The sequence below is a fragment of the Monomorium pharaonis genome, chromosome 8 (assembly GCF_013373865.1).
Source record: "Monomorium pharaonis isolate MP-MQ-018 chromosome 8, ASM1337386v2, whole genome shotgun sequence".
In the NCBI taxonomy this organism is placed as follows: Eukaryota; Metazoa; Arthropoda; class Insecta; order Hymenoptera; family Formicidae; genus Monomorium; species Monomorium pharaonis.
In genome coordinates, this window is record NC_050474.1 from 15,981,171 (window position 1) to 16,003,721 (window position 22,551).

At 34.4% G+C, this 22,551-nt stretch overlaps 1 protein-coding gene across 7 annotated transcripts in view; it reads left to right on the forward strand.

Moving 5' to 3' along the window:
• Nucleotides 1–22,551, forward strand: part of LOC105836993 (kinesin-like protein KIF21A) — a 242,645-nt gene that overhangs the window by 155,846 nt on the left and 64,248 nt on the right. For all 7 annotated transcript variants that reach the window (XM_036291117.1, XM_036291118.1, XM_036291119.1 and 4 more), the window contains 2 exons: nucleotides 3,447–3,552; nucleotides 3,647–4,201. In XM_036291117.1, coding sequence (XP_036147010.1) covers nucleotides 3,447–3,552; nucleotides 3,647–4,201 — 661 coding nt within the window. The remainder of the gene's footprint in view (nucleotides 1–3,446; nucleotides 3,553–3,646; nucleotides 4,202–22,551) is intronic.

The following is a 22,551-nucleotide window of genomic DNA, read 5'->3' on the forward strand; positions in this document are numbered from 1 at the left end:
AAAATACTAAATTTTTTTTATTACATTTTACATAAAGAAACTAAAATTTTTCTAACAATATTAGTGCATAGATTATTAAAAATATGCATTTATATTGAAAATGTTATATAATTTAAGCCCCAAGGCGCTTATAATTATAAAATACATATTTGTATATTCTGTATGAGAATAACACGATTTATACAATTTAAAATTGTGATTTACATTGAGAGAACTGAATTAGAACAAGAATAGAATTATTTTATACTTATGAAAACTATTATCTCAAGAAGTGAGGAAAACAAAAATATATTGTAAAATAAACGCATGCTGATTTACATGCAGCGGCTGCTGCAGTAGAACTACATTGCGTATATAAACATCTACCAGCTTTTCTAGAGTCTTAAGCAGAAAAGATGTCAGGCTAATCGGACGAAAATCCTTGGCGGAATTGTAACTTGTTTTTCCCGCCTTGGGGATGAACACAATTCTCGCCTGTCTCCAAGCTCTGGGTGTATAACCCAGGGCCAAACAAACCCTCAACGTCCGCCTGAGCGGACCGACGTTTTGCTCCAGTCCCTTTTTGTAGAAGAGCCGGAATGACTCGGCCCGGCCAATTTAAAGGGCTTGAAAGCTTCAGCCCATTTAACCTTGTCGGGTCTAGCAATTTTGGCTTCGTGCCCTGCGCAAGTCTGAAGTTCTTTGCTAAATATCTCCTACCGAGCCTCCGCAAAAGCCCGGAAAGTTTAATTCCAGCAAGTGAATCAGACATCGTTCCTTAGTCGCCATCGTTCCATCTTCAACTCGAATGATCTCCAGAACCGCGTTCTGATTTCTGCCCAAAATCTTGCCGAGTCTAGCAGTTTTGGATATCCCTTTTACCGACTCGGAAGAGACCTTCTTCAGCTCTTCTTTTTTGCTTTTGCCCCTGTAGGCCTTTTGAGTCCTTCGATGAAAATTCCAGTCAATCTGGCGGCCCGTGTTCCTAACTCTGTTCCAAGCACGACGTGCCGCACTTCTAAGCTCCTGTAGTCTTAAGCTCCACCAGGAGACTTTCCTGGCGTTTCTTATCGTTCCTTTCCGGACAGTTGTTTTCGAAGCTGCCGATGAGAACCCTCTGCAGATGCTCAACACACAGCTCTATTTCTTGTGAGGTCCCATACTTTTGGGAAACCGATAGCCAGGTTCTCACGAAATGAGTCCCAGTCCATCTTGCTTGGGTCCCTCACTTTATCACCCTTGGTTGACCAATCTTAAGGTGATCTGCCTGTGATCCGACAAGGAGGACTCATCGGAGACCCTCCTGCACTAATTATTTAGAACAGACGGTTAGGTCCAGTACCTCTCTTCTCACTGCGATGACAAAGGTTTGTTACCTCTATTAAGAATTTTTAAGTCAGTGGACACTAGAAACTCCAATAGCCTCTTACCTTTTTTATTGGTGTCTGTGCGCTCCCATACCGTGTGGTGCGCATTTGCATCACATTCCAGGATGAGGGAATGTTGCTCTTTCTGGCAAAATTACACCAGGTTAACTACCAAATCCGGTGATAGTGCATCCTCCTCTTCATGCAAAAAGTAGCTCAATGCCACCACCACTTTTTTTCTTCCGGTCCCGTTATTGGCCTCGATCATAACCGCTACTAAGTTTTTAGAACAGAGTCGCAGTTGTGTCTCTAACCCTTAAATGGTTACACAGATCCTGGATCGTTCTTCACGCGGAGGCCTAAACAGCCTTCCACACTCCGCCAAACTCCTAATACAGCCTCAGACTAACCAAAACTCTTGTATTAGTGATATGGCTGTGTGCACCCTAGCTTGGCGCCTGACAAGAACAGCCGAGGCTACATTGCTTTGGTGCAAATTGATTTGGGTGAAGCTCATCCCGGTCAGGCCCATTACGAAGATGAGACCTTTGGGTTGAACTCCTCCCTACTTCCTTCTCTTTTATCTTGGGATACCGGTCACCTAGAAAGACGCGGTCCATCTCAAGGTAAGGTCTAAGTCCAGCGCCTTAAATTTAAGGATGCTGGACTGAGGAATCCTGAGGACAAAGTTTCTACTCTCACAGATAACTCCTACGTTCTCGGCACAGACGCGTCAGCTCGAGATGCTGATTTCCGGATTCCTTGGATTTCCTTGAAGACCGCCTCCTCCAGCTACGCCAACCGCAGTTAGCACGACGTCAGAGTACCCCTCTGCGACGATCACCCTTGTCAAGAGGTCTACGGCATCTGCGTAAGCAAGAGTCCCCTTGTTTCTTCTTCACCCCTTCTGTTGACTGCGGAGTCGTTTGTTGGAACTCTTTCAGCGCTTGTTACCGGTGTTTTACTGATTCCCCCCACCCCGCAATCGGCGTTTGAGAGGTGATTGAGGTCTCTGAAGCGTTCGAAGAAGGCCCGTCCCAGACCTGAATTTGAGCCTCCCCCTTTCGCTCTCGAGCCCTCTTCCTCTTCTCGACTCTGAAGCGTTTCTTTTTAGGAAGACCCTCCACCTTCTCTGGTCCGTCCTTTGCAGTTTTGATACCTCCTATGCCTCTAAGGGCCCATTCAGCGCCCGACCCTACTTCTACTATTCTTCTGGAGTCCTCAGACGAAGCTTTCATCGGAGTGTCTTCCATGAGTTTAAATTTTTCAAAGAACTGTATTAGTGTTTCCATCAGTTAGTGTGTCCAGTTAGCTGTATTAGTGTGTCCATACAGTTTCCACGAATAACTATGGAAAGGGTGGTCTGCCCACGCAGAGCTCCGCATATATGGGTAAAGCTAGATACTCTGGGGTTTCACGGTTTCTCAAAAGCATTATTCAAGCTGCTCTCTCAGTGCCGCGCAGCTCTCGCCACAGCTCCCAGCCTGGCTTGGAGAGTTGGTCTACGGCAACGGCTTTTCTTTTTCCTGGGCAAGTTTTTACGCCCGATCAACCGTAACTCAGTGTGTACGCAGAGGATTAAAATAAGATCATGCTTTCCTAGAGGCTAGATTTTTGTGCGTATTTTGACTGTGTAAAAGGATTTGGAATTCTATAAAGCCAATTTAAAACTATTTTCCAATAAAAAATGTTGGTGACCCTACATTATCGATTTCGATCAAGTTTGACGGGCACTTTAGTATCTCCAAAGTGCCTTAGAATTACATTATAATTTAATATTAAAATTTTGTTATGAATACAAAATTGAAATATTGTATTTTGATTTTTTAATTACGAAAATTATTACTATCAAACACTTCCAAACAAAGTGCCACATGATTAATTAGGATAAGTTCTTACTATAATCTATCCTGCTTAAATACAAGTTTGATAAATTAGAAGATGTGCACATACAAACAAATTTTACGTACATAATTTTAACACACATACGTACACATAATTATGTACACAATCTCAATTTTATTTTCAAAATATTCTAGTTTTATTAAAATCATATTGTCCTCAAATGGAATCAAGTCTCAGATATGATTTTTTCATTAGGTGCAACCACGAGCTATTTTGCAATGTTCTCACGTTGCGGAAGGACATAGCAAAGCCGTTCTTACTATATGTGTGACGTCAGATTTACTGTTCAGCGGCTCAAAAGGTAAATATAAATCAAACTATATCGAAGGATATATATTTTGATTAACTAAGTAAGTAATTACAAAGCAAACAAATTATATTTTGTTAACTTTCAGATCGCACAGTGAAAGTATGGGACTTAGAAACGGGAATTGAAAGTTTGACTTTAAGTGGGCATCCTAATAACGTTGTTGCCGTAAAGTATTCTGCCGTTCATCAGCTTCTGTTTAGTGTATCTGCGGCATACGTTAAAGTCTGGGATTTAAGAACTGGTAGTAGCTGCGTAAAAACGTTGTTCTCTTCGGGTCAAACTCAGGCTGGTCCTATTGCATTATCGACTCCGTCTAGGATACTTCAAGTTCCTGTAGGTGAAACGACAATTAACGATGTAGCGCTTAGCTTGGATGAGCAGGAACTATATACAGCAGCCAGTGATAAAGTTAGAATATGGGATCTTCGTAAATTAACATACACCGCTAAATTAAGCACACCACACACAGCGGCTGTTATGTGTTTGGCCGTTGCTGAGGATGGTAGAGTAATAGCGGGTAGCAAAGATCATCTGATATCTCTTGCCGAGCCTAATATATCCGGACCGTCCGTTAGTTTAGCGCCACCGCATTATGATGGAGTTCAATGTTTAACGACAATCAATTCTACATTATTTTCCGGTGCGTTATGACTCCATTGTTCTCATACAGCACACAAACATTGAATCAATGTTTTGGAAACGCAAAGTTGTGAAGTAACTCATTACTTGTAACGAAGTTACATTTAGCATTATCTTTTTTTAATAAGTATGAAGTAACTTCGTTCTTTTCTATCCATCTACAACTATAACTTTAATATTTAATTTAGATTTAAAATTTATGCGATCCAACAAAGATTTCATAGTTATTATGTAAATTATATGAGAAAAAAATACATTTAAAGAATTTTTTTTAAAGAAAGTTAATTCCATATAGGTTGTCACGGGTATGACATACTCGAATGAGTATTAAAAAAGTCGACTTTAAAAAATTTTTTATACATGTTTATAAATACCTCTGAAAAAGAAAGTCATTGTGGCAATAACGAAAAAGTTTGAGATTTCTCGGGACAACTGGAGATTAAGTATTATTACTAAAAATTGGTACTCCGGTCTTTTTAAAAAGTATTTTACATATATTTTTAAAAAATATTTTATATAATAACAATATTATCTTTTAAATTTAAACTTTTTTCAACATTATAATTTACATATAAGATTTATATATATGTATATAAAATACACACACACACACACACACACGTATGTGATTTCTGAAACTAGATATAGGGGAGGGTTAAGTTAAAAGAAATCTACATAATCTGGAATTCACTTTTTGTTGATGAGAAACAAATCTCTGTTTATTCTTTTATAAGAAAAACAAAATATATTATAAGAATTGTCATTAAACTTTGAAAATTAAAAAAAAAATGAAAATCTTACTGTTCGTAATTACCCGAATCTATTAGGGTAATAGCGGACGGGCATATGGGTAATTACAGACGTTATGAAATTTATACAGGCATAAGGAATGAATTTATTTGTCACAAAAAACAAATGTCACAAACGTAGCCGCTTGAAGAACTGCCACCAATGCAGTTCTCTTGTGCCAATTTTTGACATTTAATATACATTATCCAATGCACATTGTTGGTGCATTGTTGAAACAATATACTTCTTATTGCCAATTATGCAGAATTTTTCTTTTTTTCACGTTCTTTGTACTTTTTTGGCTTTCTTCCTTTTTTCTTCAAGTCTTTCAATCTTTGATTTCTTGTTTGATAGTCTTGTTAGTAATTCTTGTTTACTTTCCTTTTTTCTATTTTTTTTCTTCTTCCTGTTCTCTTTTTTCTTTTCTTTTTTCTTATTCTTTTTTCTTTTACGTCCGTAAATGTCCGGCATTACCTCACAGTATATTTAACTTCAAAAAGTGTTAACAAGACACATATGAACATGCACATATAAAAAATGTATGTACGATATTATTTTTCAATCTAATAATAACCAAATGAAACATAGAACATTATAATATTACTACTTAAAAAGACACAGCACAGAAAATACACTAATCAAAGCATTAAAACGAACAAATAACAAATCTTTGTCATAACTTATCTTGAAATGTGTTCGCAGCCTATCGTCGTGAATGTTTGTTTATAATTGAGCTTGTCAATTTTGTACACGGTACACTATTACTGGAAAGAGAAGATGACGGGCAAATACAAAAATGGTAGTGTCCGGTTTTATCTTAGACCATATACTACTGGATCGCGCATTGCGATAAGAAAACCGGTGCTTAGTAAAGGGAAACAGACAGCGCTATAGTGACATATATACATTGAAGTAGCGGGCGTTCGTGCTAACTCCTGTTCTAACAGATAAACTATAACATTTTATGTAAATTATCGATAAAGCTTCGAAAAATGTATTAGATCTGAAATAAAATATATGGGACTTTATCTGATAGAATCCATCGATATCAAGGTTATTTCTATTGCATTGACTGCATTTAAGTGTTCACAGTTATTAGCAAGAGAATATGTTAAAACGTGGCAACGCATCATTTGGCAACGTTTACTTCCTTGAGGGAGCTTTGTTTCTTTGTTACACGCGTGAGAAGGCACTATCTGTCTCTTTCCCGTTACTCGGCGACAGTCTGTACAAGAGGCGATGTGCGGTCCAGTAATATATGGTCAAAGGGTTTTACTTGGCGTCCGTATTTCTCCCATTTCCCCTATTTTACATCTGCTAAGTCCCAAATTAAAGTATGGAATGCAAGTTGTTTGAAATTCTCGAGAAATTGTTACGTATAAGTTATAAAGTAACTTTGGATATTTTCGGTTATATTTGTTGATTCCGACAGTGTTAAGAAAGTAGATACCCTTGTAGAAAGAGACTCTGAGCGAATACAGGATAGCATTTTCTTCTCTTTACCGTACGTTTAACAACTCTCTCACCTATACGAATACCTTATACGTGTTACATCCAGTCTTATGGAATTTTAGTTGCATCGGATGGTTGGGAAGATAGGGAATGGAAGTAAGGCAGGGAAGGGCGTAACGAAATTTGACTCCCGTAGGGACGTGACTGAAAGAAAGGAAAAGTGCCTTAAGGCGAACGCACTTTTTATTGCTATGGAAATGTGGGTCAGCGTGGCGACAGGCCCGTTATAACCGTTTTCCGAGTCATGCGTCCATTGGTCTAAGTTTTGAATCAGCGAATTGAATCAAGAGACACGGTAGTGTCTCGCGGCAAGTGAACGCGCAGCGCGAGACCACCCTACATTTACGCGACTTGCGAGTCCCTGAGATTATCAGATCTCAATAACGATTTAACCGATCGAGTTCTAATTATGTTCAATCGAAAGCTTGGGTTTGATTTATAAAAAAAATGTTTTTATTTTTTTTCTACGTGCTCTACGAGCGGAGATATAGCGACGTAAAGTTTAAAATATAAATTTTTCATTTAAGATACGTCATCGCCCTTTGTCAAGTACACGAATTCAACACGAGAGGGCTCTTTTAAGATTTACCTGTGACAATTTCTTATAAAATATATACTGCATATTGATATGATGATAAATCGTTGTTATTCGTGGTATGATTTCTTTGCGAGAGTAAAAAATACATAAATATCAAGTATTATAAATTGTACAATTAATAATAATACCTTTTTAAAAAAGTCATAGACTCAAGAAGTACGCATTTTGTCATCTCTTTTCCCGTGATTGATCGGTCAAGTTTTCAGCGACGAGTTTCACGGCGATGATGTGACAGTTCATGGTTAATTAATGACGAGTGCAAGGTTAGTAGCGAGTCAGTTTTGTGTTTCTGTACATATATTGTGAAGAGAAATATGCCTGTGCTGAATTAGGAGATTAGTATAACGTACTGTACGTTTTATAATCAGATAAGTATATTACACTTTTTTTTTTTTTAATAAATATTCTGAGATAAGTTAATATTTTGTGCCATGTTATATTTTTAGTTTAAAAGAAAAAGAGAAAAAAACATTTTATTTGTAATTAAAGAGAAAGAATATTAGAAATAGTTAAGATAAAATAAGAAAGAAGAGTAAGAAGAAGAGTAAAATAAAGTAAATCATTTACACATGTACATAAATTATAATTAATAATGTATGCTAGAAAGAATGTTTTGTCAAATTAAGAGATAGAGAAGGATGAGAAAGAGAGAGAGAGAGGGAATATTTTGTAATTTGTCTGTACGTATGTATGTACGTATCTTCATATGTATATACGTATGTACTTACGTACATACATCTCTCTCTCTCTCTCTCTCTCTCTCTCTCTCTCTCTCTCTCTCTCTCTCTCTCTCACACACACACACACACACAATAATTTTTTATTGCAAAAATATGTATATTATCTACATAAGATGCTTAATACTACAAAAATATATATATTATCTACATAAGATGCTTAATACTACAAAATGCGTGATATCCAAACAAAATTATCTTTTTAAAAAAAGGCGCCAAGTGTGTGTCTGTGTGTATGTGTTTGTGTGTGTGCGCGCGCCTCTAATAAAAAAAACTATTTGATAAATTGTCTTGTTATTCTATTGTTTTATTATCTTATTGTCTTCTTTACAAGAAGAATGATATGAAGTAAATGCGCCAATTATGCATCAACCTTGAAACGAAAAAAAGATAGACCAAGTACATAAACCTGTGCTTTTAAAAATAAATTTAAGATTAATACAATTAGCCAAGTATATTTAAAAAAAACATTAAATATTAAATAATTAAAATCAACCAACGGGATTATAGTGAAGCAAAAACTTGGCGTGCCTGGCTCGTTGAAGCGCAGTGATCCATCAATATTATACAATATGGAAATTATTTGTACAAATAAAATAATGAAAAAATAATAACTTATTAAAAACTTTACAAAGATAAAAAAGATATGTCAAGTACATAAACGCATTCAAAAATAATACGAGATTAATACAATTAGCCAAGTATATTGAAAAAAAATACTTAGGAAAATTCTATAAAATCTATTAAAAAATTATTTAAAAATGGAAATTTTACGAATAATAACAGATAATGAAGCAAAAACTAATAGATAGTAAAACAATACCTAAGCAACATTAATCGCATTCTTGTGTATTTATTTATTGATATCAATAACATAGAGTCTTGGAAATATAGAAAAAATGCGAGCCGGGCCAAATTTTTCACTATAATCCCGCTGATTGATTTTAATCATTTAATTATTTAATATTTTTTTTATGTACTTATCTAATTGTATTGATCTTAAATTTAATTTTGAAAGCACGCGTTTATGTACTTGATCTATCTTTTTTCCGTTTCAAGATTGACGCATAGTCGAGTCAAGGTTGGCTCATTTACTTCATATCATTCTTTTTGTAGAGAAGACAATAAGATAATAAAACAATAGAATAATAAGACAATTTATCTAATATAATAGTTTTTTTTTCTTAGAGGCGCACACACGCACACTTGGCGCCTTTTTTTATCTTTTTTTAAAAAGGTAATTTTTGGATCGCTTTAACTCGAGATCGAACCGGTGGAATTTTTGATCGGGCAAAAGGAGTCAGAGAGAATTTTAATTAATAAGATAGAGTACAATCTCAACATAACAGTTTATTCTTATAGCTACAAATATTATTCTTTTTTTAATTAAATTAAACAATACATAATTGTGAACTGAATTTGCTTGGTAGTTATGGATTTACTTGAATAGATTTACATTAAATTCATGAATTTAATTCATTGAATTTTTTTACAAATGAATTTGGAATGGTTGAAACATGTGTATATAATTTAATCAAATCTGGTTTATAAGAAATTACATAATTTTAAGTGGGTAGATTTTACGTGGGATTACCGAAATTAAGAAGCGTAGTAAATATGTAAATAATTTCTCAAATATTAGGTGTGTGGTAAGCGAAGAAAGGAAAACAGAAAGAATTTTCGTAAGGAAATAGTTGAAGGATTGGTAAATGATTACGTGAGGGAAAGAGGGATGCTCGAGAATCGCACTCGGGATCCGCGAAGGGCGAGGAGAGTGTAGAGATGTTTCGGGGATCACACTCAAGATCCGCAAGGACCGAGAAGGAGCGTATTTCAAAGTATTAAGAACAGAAAGGAAAAGAGAGATTGCCATGATTGTGAGACTTATTCATTACTAGTTCTCGAACAAATCTGTCTGGATTGGGTAGATTTCTTAACTGGATGAAAAGGCACCAAATTTTTACTCACGCACTGATTCTACATGATTATACTGACAAGGGGACCTTACGGGTCATGGAACACCGATTTTTTTTATACTTATAGGATTTGAAGATCAGTACCCGGACTTCAATTTCCTAAAGCAGTACGATGCGCTTCTCAAAAATACTCGAGAAAATCGATTTTGAAGATTTCCGATATCTGTAAGTACAGAAAATTTTAACCTATTGTCAGAGCCGGTCGTAGCCGAGCGCACAGAGCTCTAGTTTCGTAAGCGCAGAGTCGCTGGTTCGATTCTCGCTCTGGCCTCAATTTTTTTTTCATAAGTTAATAAAGTTTTTTTTTTAATCCTATATCTTAACATTTATCAAATTGAAATGCTAATAAATTATTAAATATTTATTCGTTATTTTTTAAATAAAAATTATATTGGCTCATGTAATATTGACGAGTAATGTCAAATGTATTTATTATTAATATATTTTATAACATACATGAATTAATAACTCATAAAAATTAAACAACCATTTTTATAAATATTATTTTTGTTTTTTATATTATTTTTGTATTTACTCGTAATCTCTTAAAAAGTATTTCATTTTCTTTAATGTTTTCCATTTTTTGTACCAAATTTTAATTTATTATAAATATTCGCATTTGCAATCAAGTAGTAATTAAAAATTAAAAAATGTTAATTTTTATTTAAAAAATAACGAATAAATATTTAATAATTAATTAGCATTCCAATTTGATAAATGTTAAGATATAGGATTAAAAAAAAAACTTTATCAACTTATGAAAAAAAAATTGAGGCCAGAGCGAGAATCGAACCAGCGACTCCGCGCTTACGAAACTAGAGCTCTGTGCGCTCGGCTACGAGCGGCTCTGACAATAGGTTAAAATTTTTTGTACTTACAGATATCGGAAATCTTCAAAATCGATTTTCTCGAGTATTTTTGAGAAGCGCATCGTACTGCTTTAGGAAATTGAAGTCCGGGTACTGATCTTCAAATTCTATAAGTATAAAAAAAATCGGTGTTCCATGACTTGTAGTCACACAAGGTCCCCTTGTGAGAGGTAAACAGCAAAAAATTGAACTTTGCTTAAAACCGATGTTCTACACTTCAACTAATCTTCTGTTATACGATTGCCGTTTTCTACTCTATTCAACTGACCGCCTTTAAGATCTGGTGTTTACATATATAGGGCCTTATAGAGGGGAAATTCAGATGTAGATAGTTCAAAAATTTTAATTAGTAAAACTTTTTTCGAAATTGCGAAGGAAGAGGTTCTTAGAATTTCTTATTGAATGGATGGTTATTCATTTTAGGTTCGTTCGGATGACCAACTATTGGTCCATCTTTCCTTGTCTCTGCCCGAATTACTTTGAGTTCTAGTGTGCAAGAAGGGGAGTTGAAACTTTTGAGTGTTCTTATATAAGGGGAGGAAAATTTTATGTTTTCTATTGCGATGTCGTTAATATTTTTCTAAGCTCAAGAGTCGTGTTTTGCTTTAAAATGAAAGAAAATTTATTGCTTCCAGCGTTTTAAAGTGATCTCCTTTTTATCTATTTTAATATTTTAAACTTTACACGGCCTCAGACCTTTCTTAACAACTTACATCTGGCCCCTTATCAGTGAGCATAAAAAATCCCGAAAACTCTCAGAGGACAGAGAGACTGCGTCAATATTTCAATATTTATCTCAAAGGAAACTTAAGCCCCCAAGATTAAATTCCCCCGAACTTAATAACGGTACTCGACATTTCTACGATGCAGTGTTTCACTCTGTACTCCTTAGATCCCTAAATGCCAAATGTAGTTTCTCTTAACTTATTTATTTCTTTAAAGGTTAGCGGGTAATGAAAACATGAAGTCCCCCGGACGTAACATACGGTATCTATAGATTTTTTGTCCATGGTGGTAAGTGTCACGCGGTGAGTGACCAACAAAAGGCAACGCCTTATGAGACCACGCCGAAAAATGTCTCTCTCCGATTTTTTAATGCAGTAGGATCCAATAATACGTTTTTATTTTCTCACTATCTTACAGTACTATGGTGCATTTTTTATAATAATCTTCTCAGAAGGCCTAATTCATTCTTATTGTTCAATGTAAAAAATGTTCAAAGTGCCATCCTCTCTCTCAAATTTAGAGTATAGTATCTTTGTACAATATCACGCGTTGTACCGCTCAGTAAGCGAGATATCATTAACACAATGTTATTACAATGAAATTTTACAACATGTAATGTTTCCAATATATATTTCTTGTCCTATTCGCTGTAGATGACAACAGATATGTGTATCTCGAAAAAAAGAAAGTTAAACTACTGGAATTTTTTACAGTGGCAAATGTTCCAAGATTTTTGGGGTTGCTGAATTCAAAAGTCTAAATTGCAAAATTTAAAATGGCGGATCCAATATGGCGCGTTAAAGTTTTCAAAAATAATCAGATTTTCTTGGGTTTTTATAGGTTTTTTGGGTCACTAAATCTAAATTTTATGTTAAAATCACAAAATAAAAAATGGCGGATCCAATATGGCGCATCAAAATTTTAAAAAATAATCAATTTTTTTGTAAATGGGTTTTTATATTGCATCTGCTATTTTTAATTATGAAATTCTGATTCTGATTCTCAAATTCGAAATTAGCGACCGCAAAAATATAAAAGATAAATTTGTGGTTGAAATTGTAAAATTTTTCTTTTTTTACCACAAAAATGGTACAGAACATTGATTTGTCTCACAGACAAAGGGTTAATGTTGTATACAACGTTATTATGAGAAATATTTAAGAAGGACATTAACAATAATATTTCTACACTGTAATAATGTTTAGTAATATGATGGAATAACAATTCAGAAATATTTATAAAGTATTATCACAAAATCTACATAAATCAATGTATTAAAAGCTGCAACCATATCTTTATATATTTTGTTTTCCCCGTTATTTTAATCGATACTTTACTTGACTTTTTATATTTTTAAAAAATATGTGCCCACAAAAAACTATAATACATTTAAATCTGGCGACCATACCGGCTAAGATATTGGGCCGATCTATCCACTTGAAAAACATCCATTTAATATCTCACGTACTAAACTGCCACTTCACGATTAAAATGCCAGTACCTCGTTGTGCTGAAAAATTAACTGCGCTTGTATGCAAAGGGGCACATCCTTAAAAAGAATCAACTATTCTCAATAAAATAGGCATAAATATTGCCAATTAAACGTGGTGTGAGGAAGTATAAATCAATCTGACGATAATAAGGAAAATGTTTTATTTAAACAGAAAAATCGTTTTCTTTCTACTTATACATACCGTTTGATTCTTGACTATATGTTGATAAACCAATGATATTGGAATGCTGTTTCATGAACGATGGATTTTCACTCGACCAATAAACGTAATTTTGAAAATTGAATACACTGTTTAATGTAAATATTGCTTTGTTAATCCATAGAATAATGTCAGAGAAAGAAACAACAGAAAAAACAATTGACCAGTAGATTTTGTCAACTGTTAATTGTTTCTACCTTGATTCGTAAACATTGAAGTCTACTTGTGCAGTCGCATATCAATATCAGACTACAACAATACGATTTACTTCGCAAGATTTCACAGATATCCAACTAGCAAAATGACGCAAACTTTGTGCGAAATTTGCCGCAAACTTGAGCAAGCCTTTGCAGCAAAATTACGACAAAGTGTATCCGTATTAAGTTTAGCTTTTGCTGGCAAAGCTTGTCATATAGTAAATATAGTATGGCGCATATTTTATGCAAATAACAGGGTAAAACTTGCTAGTAAAATAACAGCAAATTTATAGCAAGAACAAAGCAAACCTTGCCGTACACAATATGATGGCAAATTTGTGGCAAGAACAGGGCAAATCTTGTCGAAATTAAGATCGACAAAAATAAAATATTGGACTGATCAGTCCAATATTATATGTAAATGGTACAATTATACTTGATTCTCTGCTCTCGATAAGTCTCTTTTATTTACCCAGTAGGTGAATCTTTTTCACGAGAAATGCGACATCTCGGGGTATATAGTGAAGTCATCCAGAAATGAAGTGGTTCTTGTTAAAACCCGATAGTACAATCCTGTTATTTGCATAAAATATGCATCGTACTATTTGCGACAAGCCCTGCCAGCAAAAGCTAAGCTGTTTGCGGACACACCTTGTCGCAATTTTGCTGCAAAAGTGTGCTCGGCAAGTTTTACTTTGTTCTCGCTTCTAATTTACCGTTATTCCGTGCTTAGTAAGATTTTTTCTGTTCCTGCTATAAATTTATTGTCATGTCGTATGGCAAGGTTTGCTCTGTTATTTGCATAAGTTTTGCATTTTATTGTACCGAAGCTTGTGATTTCTCTACGTAATATTTATGTACAAGTCTTTCTCTGTTATTTACAGCATCGTGTGATGAAAACTTTTGTCGTTTTGCTCGAAACTTTTAGAAGACAAAGCAAAACACAATTACTTGTCATAAAATTGTTTTGACACAGCTGTTTGTCGAGATGCCTTTTAGAGCTTATCTATTTATACCAATGTTCTTTTGCTTTGTGACTATTTGTATTTTAATTTATCGCATATCTACGGACTTTGTGAAAAGACATAGAGAGCATAGCTCCACGTTTTTAATTTCTTTGACCAGCCATCATTTTAGTAGTTTGGTAAGCGCGTAGAATGAATGCGTGGTCGAGGAACAAAACGTTTTAGTATAATGTAATTATAGATTTACTTGAAAAAGGGCACAAATTGGGCGGAAAAGGAAACAAATTTGTCATCGGAGCAAGCAGGGGCGAATAAAAAACACAGGAGCGCGAGGAGAGAGAGAGAGAGAGAGGAGAGAGAGAGAGCGAGGAGAGAGCGAGAGAGAGCGAGAGAGAGAGAGAGAGAAGAGAAGTAGGAGAGAGGAGAGCGAGAGAGAGAGAGAGGAGAGAGAAGAGAGAGAGAGCGAGAGAGAGAGAGAGAGAGAGAGAGAAGAGAGAGACGAGAGAAGCAAAGAGCGAGAGAGAGAGAGAGGGAGAGAGAGAGCAGGAGAGAGAGGAGAGAGAGAGAGGAGAGAGACAGAAGAGAGCGAGAAGAGAGAGAGAAGAGAGAGAGAGAGATCGAAGGAGAGAGAGAGAGAGAAAGGAGAAGAGAGGAGAGAGAGAGAGAGAGAGAGAGCGAGAAGAGCGAGAGGAGAGAGAGAGAGAGAGAGAGAGAGAGAGACGAGAGAGAGATGAAGCGTAGAGAGGAGATACGAGAAGAGAGAGAGCGAGAGAGAGAGATGTAGAGACGAGAAGAGCGAGAGAGAGCGCGGAGAGAGAGAGAGAAGAGAGAGAGACGGAGATAGAGAGAGACGAAGGAGAGAGAGAGACGCGAGAGCGAGAGCGAGAAGAGAGCGAGGAGAGAGAGAGGAGAGAGAGAGAGAGAGCGAGCGAGAGGGGGGATGAGAGCGAGAGAGAGATAGGAGAGTAGAGAGAGAGAGAGAGAGAGAGAGGCGCGAGAGAGAGAGAGGGAGAGAGAGAGGAGAAGAGAGAGGAGAGAGAGAGTATCGATAGGAGAGCGCGAGAGAGAGCTAGAGAGAGAGGAGAGAGAAATAGTAGAGCGAGAGCGAGAGAGATAGAGAGAGAGACGAGAAGAGAGAGAAGATAGATAGATACGAGCTAGAGATCGTAGAGATATATAGATCGGAGTAGATCGAGAGAGCGAGTCATCGATCTATATAGTATCATAATCAGGATCGCCTAGTCTCTCTAGCTCAGCTATCTCTCTCTCTTCCTCTCTCTCTCTCTCTTCTCTCTCTCTCTCTCTATCTCTCTCTCTCTCTCTCTCTCTCTCTCTTTTACTGGCGGTTTGAAATTGGTTACTCTGGTCATAAAATTATTGTCAAAATTGAAACAATCCTTGCTGTAAAGCTTTCACAATATGTGATTTTACAGGCCTGGCTAGCTAGGTATAATAATCTAATAGTGAAAATGCGCTTATTTTTAGGGCGCGAATAAATGTGTAACGAGGCGTGCATATCCAACACATTATACAATTCTTTGTGTTGTGCAATAATTTTCGTGAGACATGATGTTTTGTGCTTAATACAAGAGTAATACCTGCGCGACGTCGTGTACAAGACGCACAAAGGATTCTCGATGCATATTACACAAATCCGAGAATCAGTGTGCGTCCTATGGCACACAAACTGAATCTATCACGGAATAATGTATGTTACACTTTGCGTGTAAATCTTTACTATATTACTACTAGCAGATGCAATAACTTTTACCGCGGGATCAAGCACAGAATACACTTCTGCGAAAGTTGTGTCATTGGCCTAGTTTACACCGTACGTTTAGTCCGCGATCTATACACTATATTCGACTCAAACACGATAAGTCACAATGATGTAAACACTTATGAACTTGTTTAGGTCAGACCACTTTTTCACGATCCCTGACCCATCTTAGGCTATGTAATGTAACGGGTGTAAACGGAGGTGGACTAAAAGCGTAAAATACAATAATCTTGAGAAAGAGATGACGGATTTATAAATGTTTTTTACGTATAATAAAGCTTTATGTACAATGTTTTTCATTATTTAGTTAAAGTTATCTGATAATTATCTAGATAAAAAAATAAGTTTACTTATATCTTCATCTAGACTATTGAAATGTTATCTTTGTTTATCTTAGATTAAAGAACTGCTGTTTCTCAAATTATCTGAGATAATCTAGATTATCTAGATAACTTGGAAAAATTACAATAATACTTTTGTTATGATGAAAATAAAGATACTATGCATTTTAATAATTAAGATAAAGCTATTTTCATAATTAAGATAAGAAAGCTATTTCTTCTATGTAGATACATAATGGCAAAGTGTTAGTACGTAATTAGCACGTGATTTATATGTGATTAGCAACGTGATGTACTTGATAAGATCAAGAATGAATAAATACTGATAATTGGAATATAATTTGTAGTTACATGAGGAATAAATGCTACCTACATTAGACCAAACATATCTATAGGTTTACACAGTGTAATTGATTTGTTAGTACCCTACATTAGGTTAGGGTATGGGTCAGGTCATGCAGTGTAAACTAGGCCATTAACTGTTTACATTTATGATAATTTAAAAATATAATAATTGTTAGAAAAATATACGCAGTTTCTCGTACAATGTCGACGAAATGTAGACTTCGAATTTTATTTTATGGACTGACGAACGATGTTTACTCCAACCGGGGTATTCAATTCCCGAAAATACGTTTATTGATCAGAACCTGTCCATGAAACAGCGTTCCAATATCGTTGGTCTACCCACGTATGAGTGGGAGTAATCGGAAATCAAATGATGTGTGTACATATGTAAAAAGAAAACAATTTTTTTCTGTTAAATAAAAAATTTTCCTTATTATTTTTAGATCAATCAATATTTTCTACAACTACATTTAATTGGCAGCATTTATGGCAATTTTATTAAAACGAATTGCCAGTTCCCTAGGATGTGCTCAAACGCAGTTAATTTTTTAGCATGACAAGGCACTTACTTATATTTAATCAGTACGTGAGAAACTAAATATGAGGTACGTGAGGAATTAAATATGCGTTGTTTAGACAGGATAAATAGGACGCGATAGCCAAATATCTTGACTGGTACTGTCGCCAGATTTAAATGTATTAAATGGATTAAATTTTTGTGTGGTGAAATAAAAAATTTAATTAAGTATCGGCTTGATAATAACAGAAAACGATGTACGTGAAGCTATTGTTATGGTCTTTGGTACCATCATACCGGACATAGTGCACCATACAACATGCGATATTGTACGAAAGGCCACTGTGTTCTAGAGAGAGAGAGGGGGGGGGGACTGCGCTTCAAACGATGTTTACATTAAACAATAAAAATAGATATGCTTAGCAGGAAATTACTATTTAAAAAACACTGTGTTATCTTTCGGCTCTGTGTCATAAGTCGTGTATGTCGCTCGTTTGCCACTCACCGCGTGTAACTTATCATGAATCAAAAAATCTATGGACATCGTATAAGGTGTTCCAATTGATGAAAAGCTTGTTAAATATACGGTAAAGGGAGAGAGAATGTTCTCCTTTTTTATTCACTTAGCGTCTCTTTTTACAAGGATATCTACTTTCTTAATACTGTCGGCATCAATGATTGTAATCAAAGATATCCAAAGCTGCCTTATAGCGTAATAATTTCTCGAGGATTCCAAACAACTTGCATTCCGTACTTTAATTCGGGACTTAGCAAATATGAAATATATCTAGTTTCGGGAATCATCGAGTATGTAGCGGAAATAGCTGACGGTATCAACTTGTAAAGAGACAGTGCTACACCCACCTCCCTTATCGCAAGTTTTACAACCGCCCTGCCTTATATTCCATCTATAGATTCTTTGGTCCATGTTTACCATCTGCAGTTTGTCACTTGCCGCGCCCCTCTTGCCGTATGTCATTCGTTTCTTGCTGACACCGCATCCTCCCATGAAGTAACACTTGCCGTTGCGTTTATTCGCTCCGACATTTTAATTAATTATTTAATATTTATTATATTTTATACACTAATCACTGTTGTTCACTTTTCACATTTTTACTTCTTCAAAAATACAGAATCGATCCCCTAAACTGTCGCCCAGTACTGCGACATTAGCTGCGTGCTGCGTAGCGCGCAGCGATAAGAAAGGAAGCGCGCGGCGAAAAGAATAACACTGCCATTGTCTATGCTTTCATTGCTCCTACATCTCACCACGCCGAGACTCGCGTCAAAGGCTACTACATACTTGTGATTATGATTTAAGTATTTCGCGTTTTATAATGTTCTCATAAGTTACAGCTATAAAGAATAAATATCAGTTGTAATTTATAGGTAAATTCACGACTTATAGAAAAAGAAACGATAAAAGAATTTGATATTGCAAGTAGTGTAATTATGAAGGAAACGACCGAGAATCAATCGAAAAAATAAATTTACAATAGTCCTTTATTACTGGATCTACAATCATGATATAACACACAATAAGAAACAAAATAAAATTATAAATGCTGTAAATAAGATCACTGCCTTTGTCACTGGCATGTATACCAGCACGAAAACGTAACGTTTAAAGAAACAAAGAATCTATTGTAAATTCCGGAAGCAGTAATTAATTTATTGCAATTAGGTAATAAGTTCTGCCTATTGTTAGGTTTAAATCAGTGCTCGACGTTAGTTGCCTTTTTCGGGCAGATTCAGAGGCGACGCTTACCGTTCCCCCACTGCCGCTCGTTGACCGAGCCAACGAACACATGTGAACGCTTCAGGCGCGTCTAAAGAAGTATACTGGGTCCCTCTAAAAAAGTATACTGGGGGTTGTATCTAAAATATTTTTCTTGTTAAATATTTTTTTTATTAAATAATTGAATATTAATAATTTTATTATTAATATATGTTATGTATATAAAACTATTTTACATATACAAAATATATTATTATAATATATTATAATATAAAATCATTAAGAAATATTTTTTATTTTTTTCCTTCTTGCCAAATTCTCTTTGAAGAATTGTAATTTTGAAAAACAAATCTATAGATATAATTAATTCTCTAATTAATTAATTTAATACCCGTTTTACAGATTTCGAAATATTAAGAAAAGAGTTAGTACTTTTTGAGAATCCTTTCACTGTATAAGTCAAGGAACAAGTAAAATATTTATTTGTAATATTTGTAATTTATTTGTATTAAAATAATTATTTGCCAGTTTAATATTATGTCCTTCATTTCTTGCTAATATGCTTCCTGACAATTGTTTTTTACGCGCAGCAGCCTCACATCGGCGCACAGCAGCCAATAATTTAATATGAAAGGCTGATATTTATAGTTTGATCTTGTATTTACGATTTTCTTAAATTTATAATTAAATAATCTTTGTAGTTAACAAAATCTAAAGACAAATTTAAGACAATCTTAAAGTCAGATCAGACTAGAGATTGAGATTGAAATTGAATTCGAATTTGACCATTTACAGCAAAGTTAAAGAACCCAGCAAACACAGAACATGTTGTAATATTGCTGTGATGTTGCTACAATGTTATAACATTGCCGCAATGTTGCTGCTATGTTCTGTGTTTGCTGGGAATATTGGTTTTGTTCCTAATTGGTTACATTTCAATTCAATCCCAATATCAATCTCAAGTCTGACACAAGCATGATAAAAAATCAAACTATGAATGCCAGCCAAAGAATAAACATCTATTTTTATAGATTGGCGCATATTTTTTCATATCATTATTTTTGTAGAGAAAAAACTTAATACACTTATTTTGTAGTGTTTATTCTTAATTGGCGCAAAATATTTACATATCATTATTTTTGTAGAGAAATTAATTTGTGTGTGTAAATACAATAATTTTTTATTTAAAATAATTGTTACTTTAATAATCAAAGTTATAGCATTTCAGAAATGTATATTACTTAGATTGAATTTGATCAAAAGTTTTATCTGGAATTGCTGATTTTCTTCATTATAAAAAATTAGCACTTAGGTTGAATTCATCAAAAGTTTTCTCGAATGTTGTAATTTTTCTTTAAAGGAAAACCACACACTTAGCGCGCTTTTTTTACCTTTTTAAAAAGGTATGTATATTTTGGTACAAAAAAATTTATTTCTTCAAAATTAAAACTGTTTCTAAATAATATGGTAAAAAGATGGCAAAAACCAATTACATAACTGAACAAAAATATTACACATTAAGAGCGAGCGACTGTCTATTGCCCAAAGCTTACGGAGTATTAAAAGTCCATAAAGAAAACATTCCTTATCGAATTATAATTTCATCAATTGGCACGACTCTCTATTCACTAGCATCTTATCAACACGAGATAATCTCAATAAGTCTTCTCTCCTTTTAATTAGTAAAGTAAATAACAGTTTTAATTTATGTAAATTAAACTTTAAGAGAAAAAATCACATTTTAATTTTCCTGGACATCATATCTTCATTCAAACATATCTATAGATTTGGCGATTGATAATGTCGAATATTTGTGTACCAATATTTATCGAACATTTATAAAAAATTCCAAAGAAACTGACAGAAAATGATAACATTATTTTCATAATTGTAAACAGTAAAATAACGAAAAAAGCTTATCATAAATTTACAATAGATTCTTTAAAGTATTGAGTATTTCGCGCCAGTATACAGGGTGATTTAGAACGATCCAGGTACCCCTGCAATCGCATATTTCTGAATTAATTCTGAGACAATTTTTTCTTTACGCAAATTTTATACAAAGCTTACTTTTTGAATTATTAAATAAAATAGTTACCGAATCACGGGAGGCATACAGAAGGTAGGCAGGAGCGACACGACTCACCATTCAACACGAGTGATTACAAATTCGATGTCTTTATATGCTTAACGGATAATTAATTTCACTTGAAATGAACATTTTACATGTAACACTTCACATGCAACAAACTCATAAGTCATCAATAAGTCATACGGTTTTTCTTTCTCGTCGCACAATACCAGACACACACAATACTAGAACTAGACATCTCAAACCATCAGCAAATGGCACCATAGGTCACGTTTTTGAGAATTTAGTACTCGTAATATCGATATGAAAATTTTTGGGAGTTAAAAATAGACTCCGGGTGATTATAAAAGGTTAATCTTACAGTTTCATTCTTGTAGAAGTTATGGAGGATAAAAGCAAAATAAAAAGTAGTTTTTCTCGAAAACGTTTCAATTTTGATGAAAAAAATGTTATGAATTTAAATAAGACTATTTTAACCTTTTAATTGCCGAATTAAAGTTTTTTAGTAGATTTTTTTGAATTTAGCAGATTTTTTTTGCATACTTACGTTTTTTAAGTCGCTGATTCTGAATCTAAATTCAGAATCAGCGACTTAAAAAAGTCATCTATTCTAACAGTTCTCTAATTTACTAGCTAATGGCGGCCATATTAAATTTGAAAAATCTAATATGGACGCCATTAGCTAGTAAATTAGAGAAAATCTGAAGTAAAACTTTTGCAGTAAATCCATTTTTAAGGTTCTATTACAGATCTAAGACTGAATGATAAAGATAATATCAAAATTTTTAATGGTAGATACAACATTGCTGCTTACATGAGGTATAATATTTTCAGCAACTTTTAATTATATTCATAAATTTTTATTTCAAAACCTACACATCTAAGCGAAATATCACAAAACACCATTTATATTGTAAATTTTGTGTAGAATACGGCTGTATTTTCTAAATTAAAAAATTCCAGTTTTTTATATATATCCAGTTTTCATCCACCATGTTAGATCCGCTTTTTTAAATTTTTCTATTTTTACCTCAGATTAATAACACAGGCACACAAAAAAAGTGGTTGGTCCTTTAGACTAGACTAATCAATCCTTATGTATTTCGATCCTCTGAATCCGAATCCAAAATCAGAATTGCAAAGTTAGTTCGTATTTCCTAACCTCAAAAAAAATTTTTTTTTTTAATGTTAGTTTGGCGGATTAGACTAGTCTATCCTTATGTATCTTGACTTGCTGAATCCAAATCCAAGATCAGAATTGCAGAATTGGCTCATTTTTTTCTAACCTCAAAAAAATTTTTTTAAATGTTAGTCCGGCGGACCAGAATACCCAGTGAACACAGTAATATAGTAGCAGTGTAACAGCAATATAACCGAATATAACAGATTACGTTACTCCGAAATTACACGTAACTTACATGTAAGTTACAATTTCCGACTCAGCAATATAACAT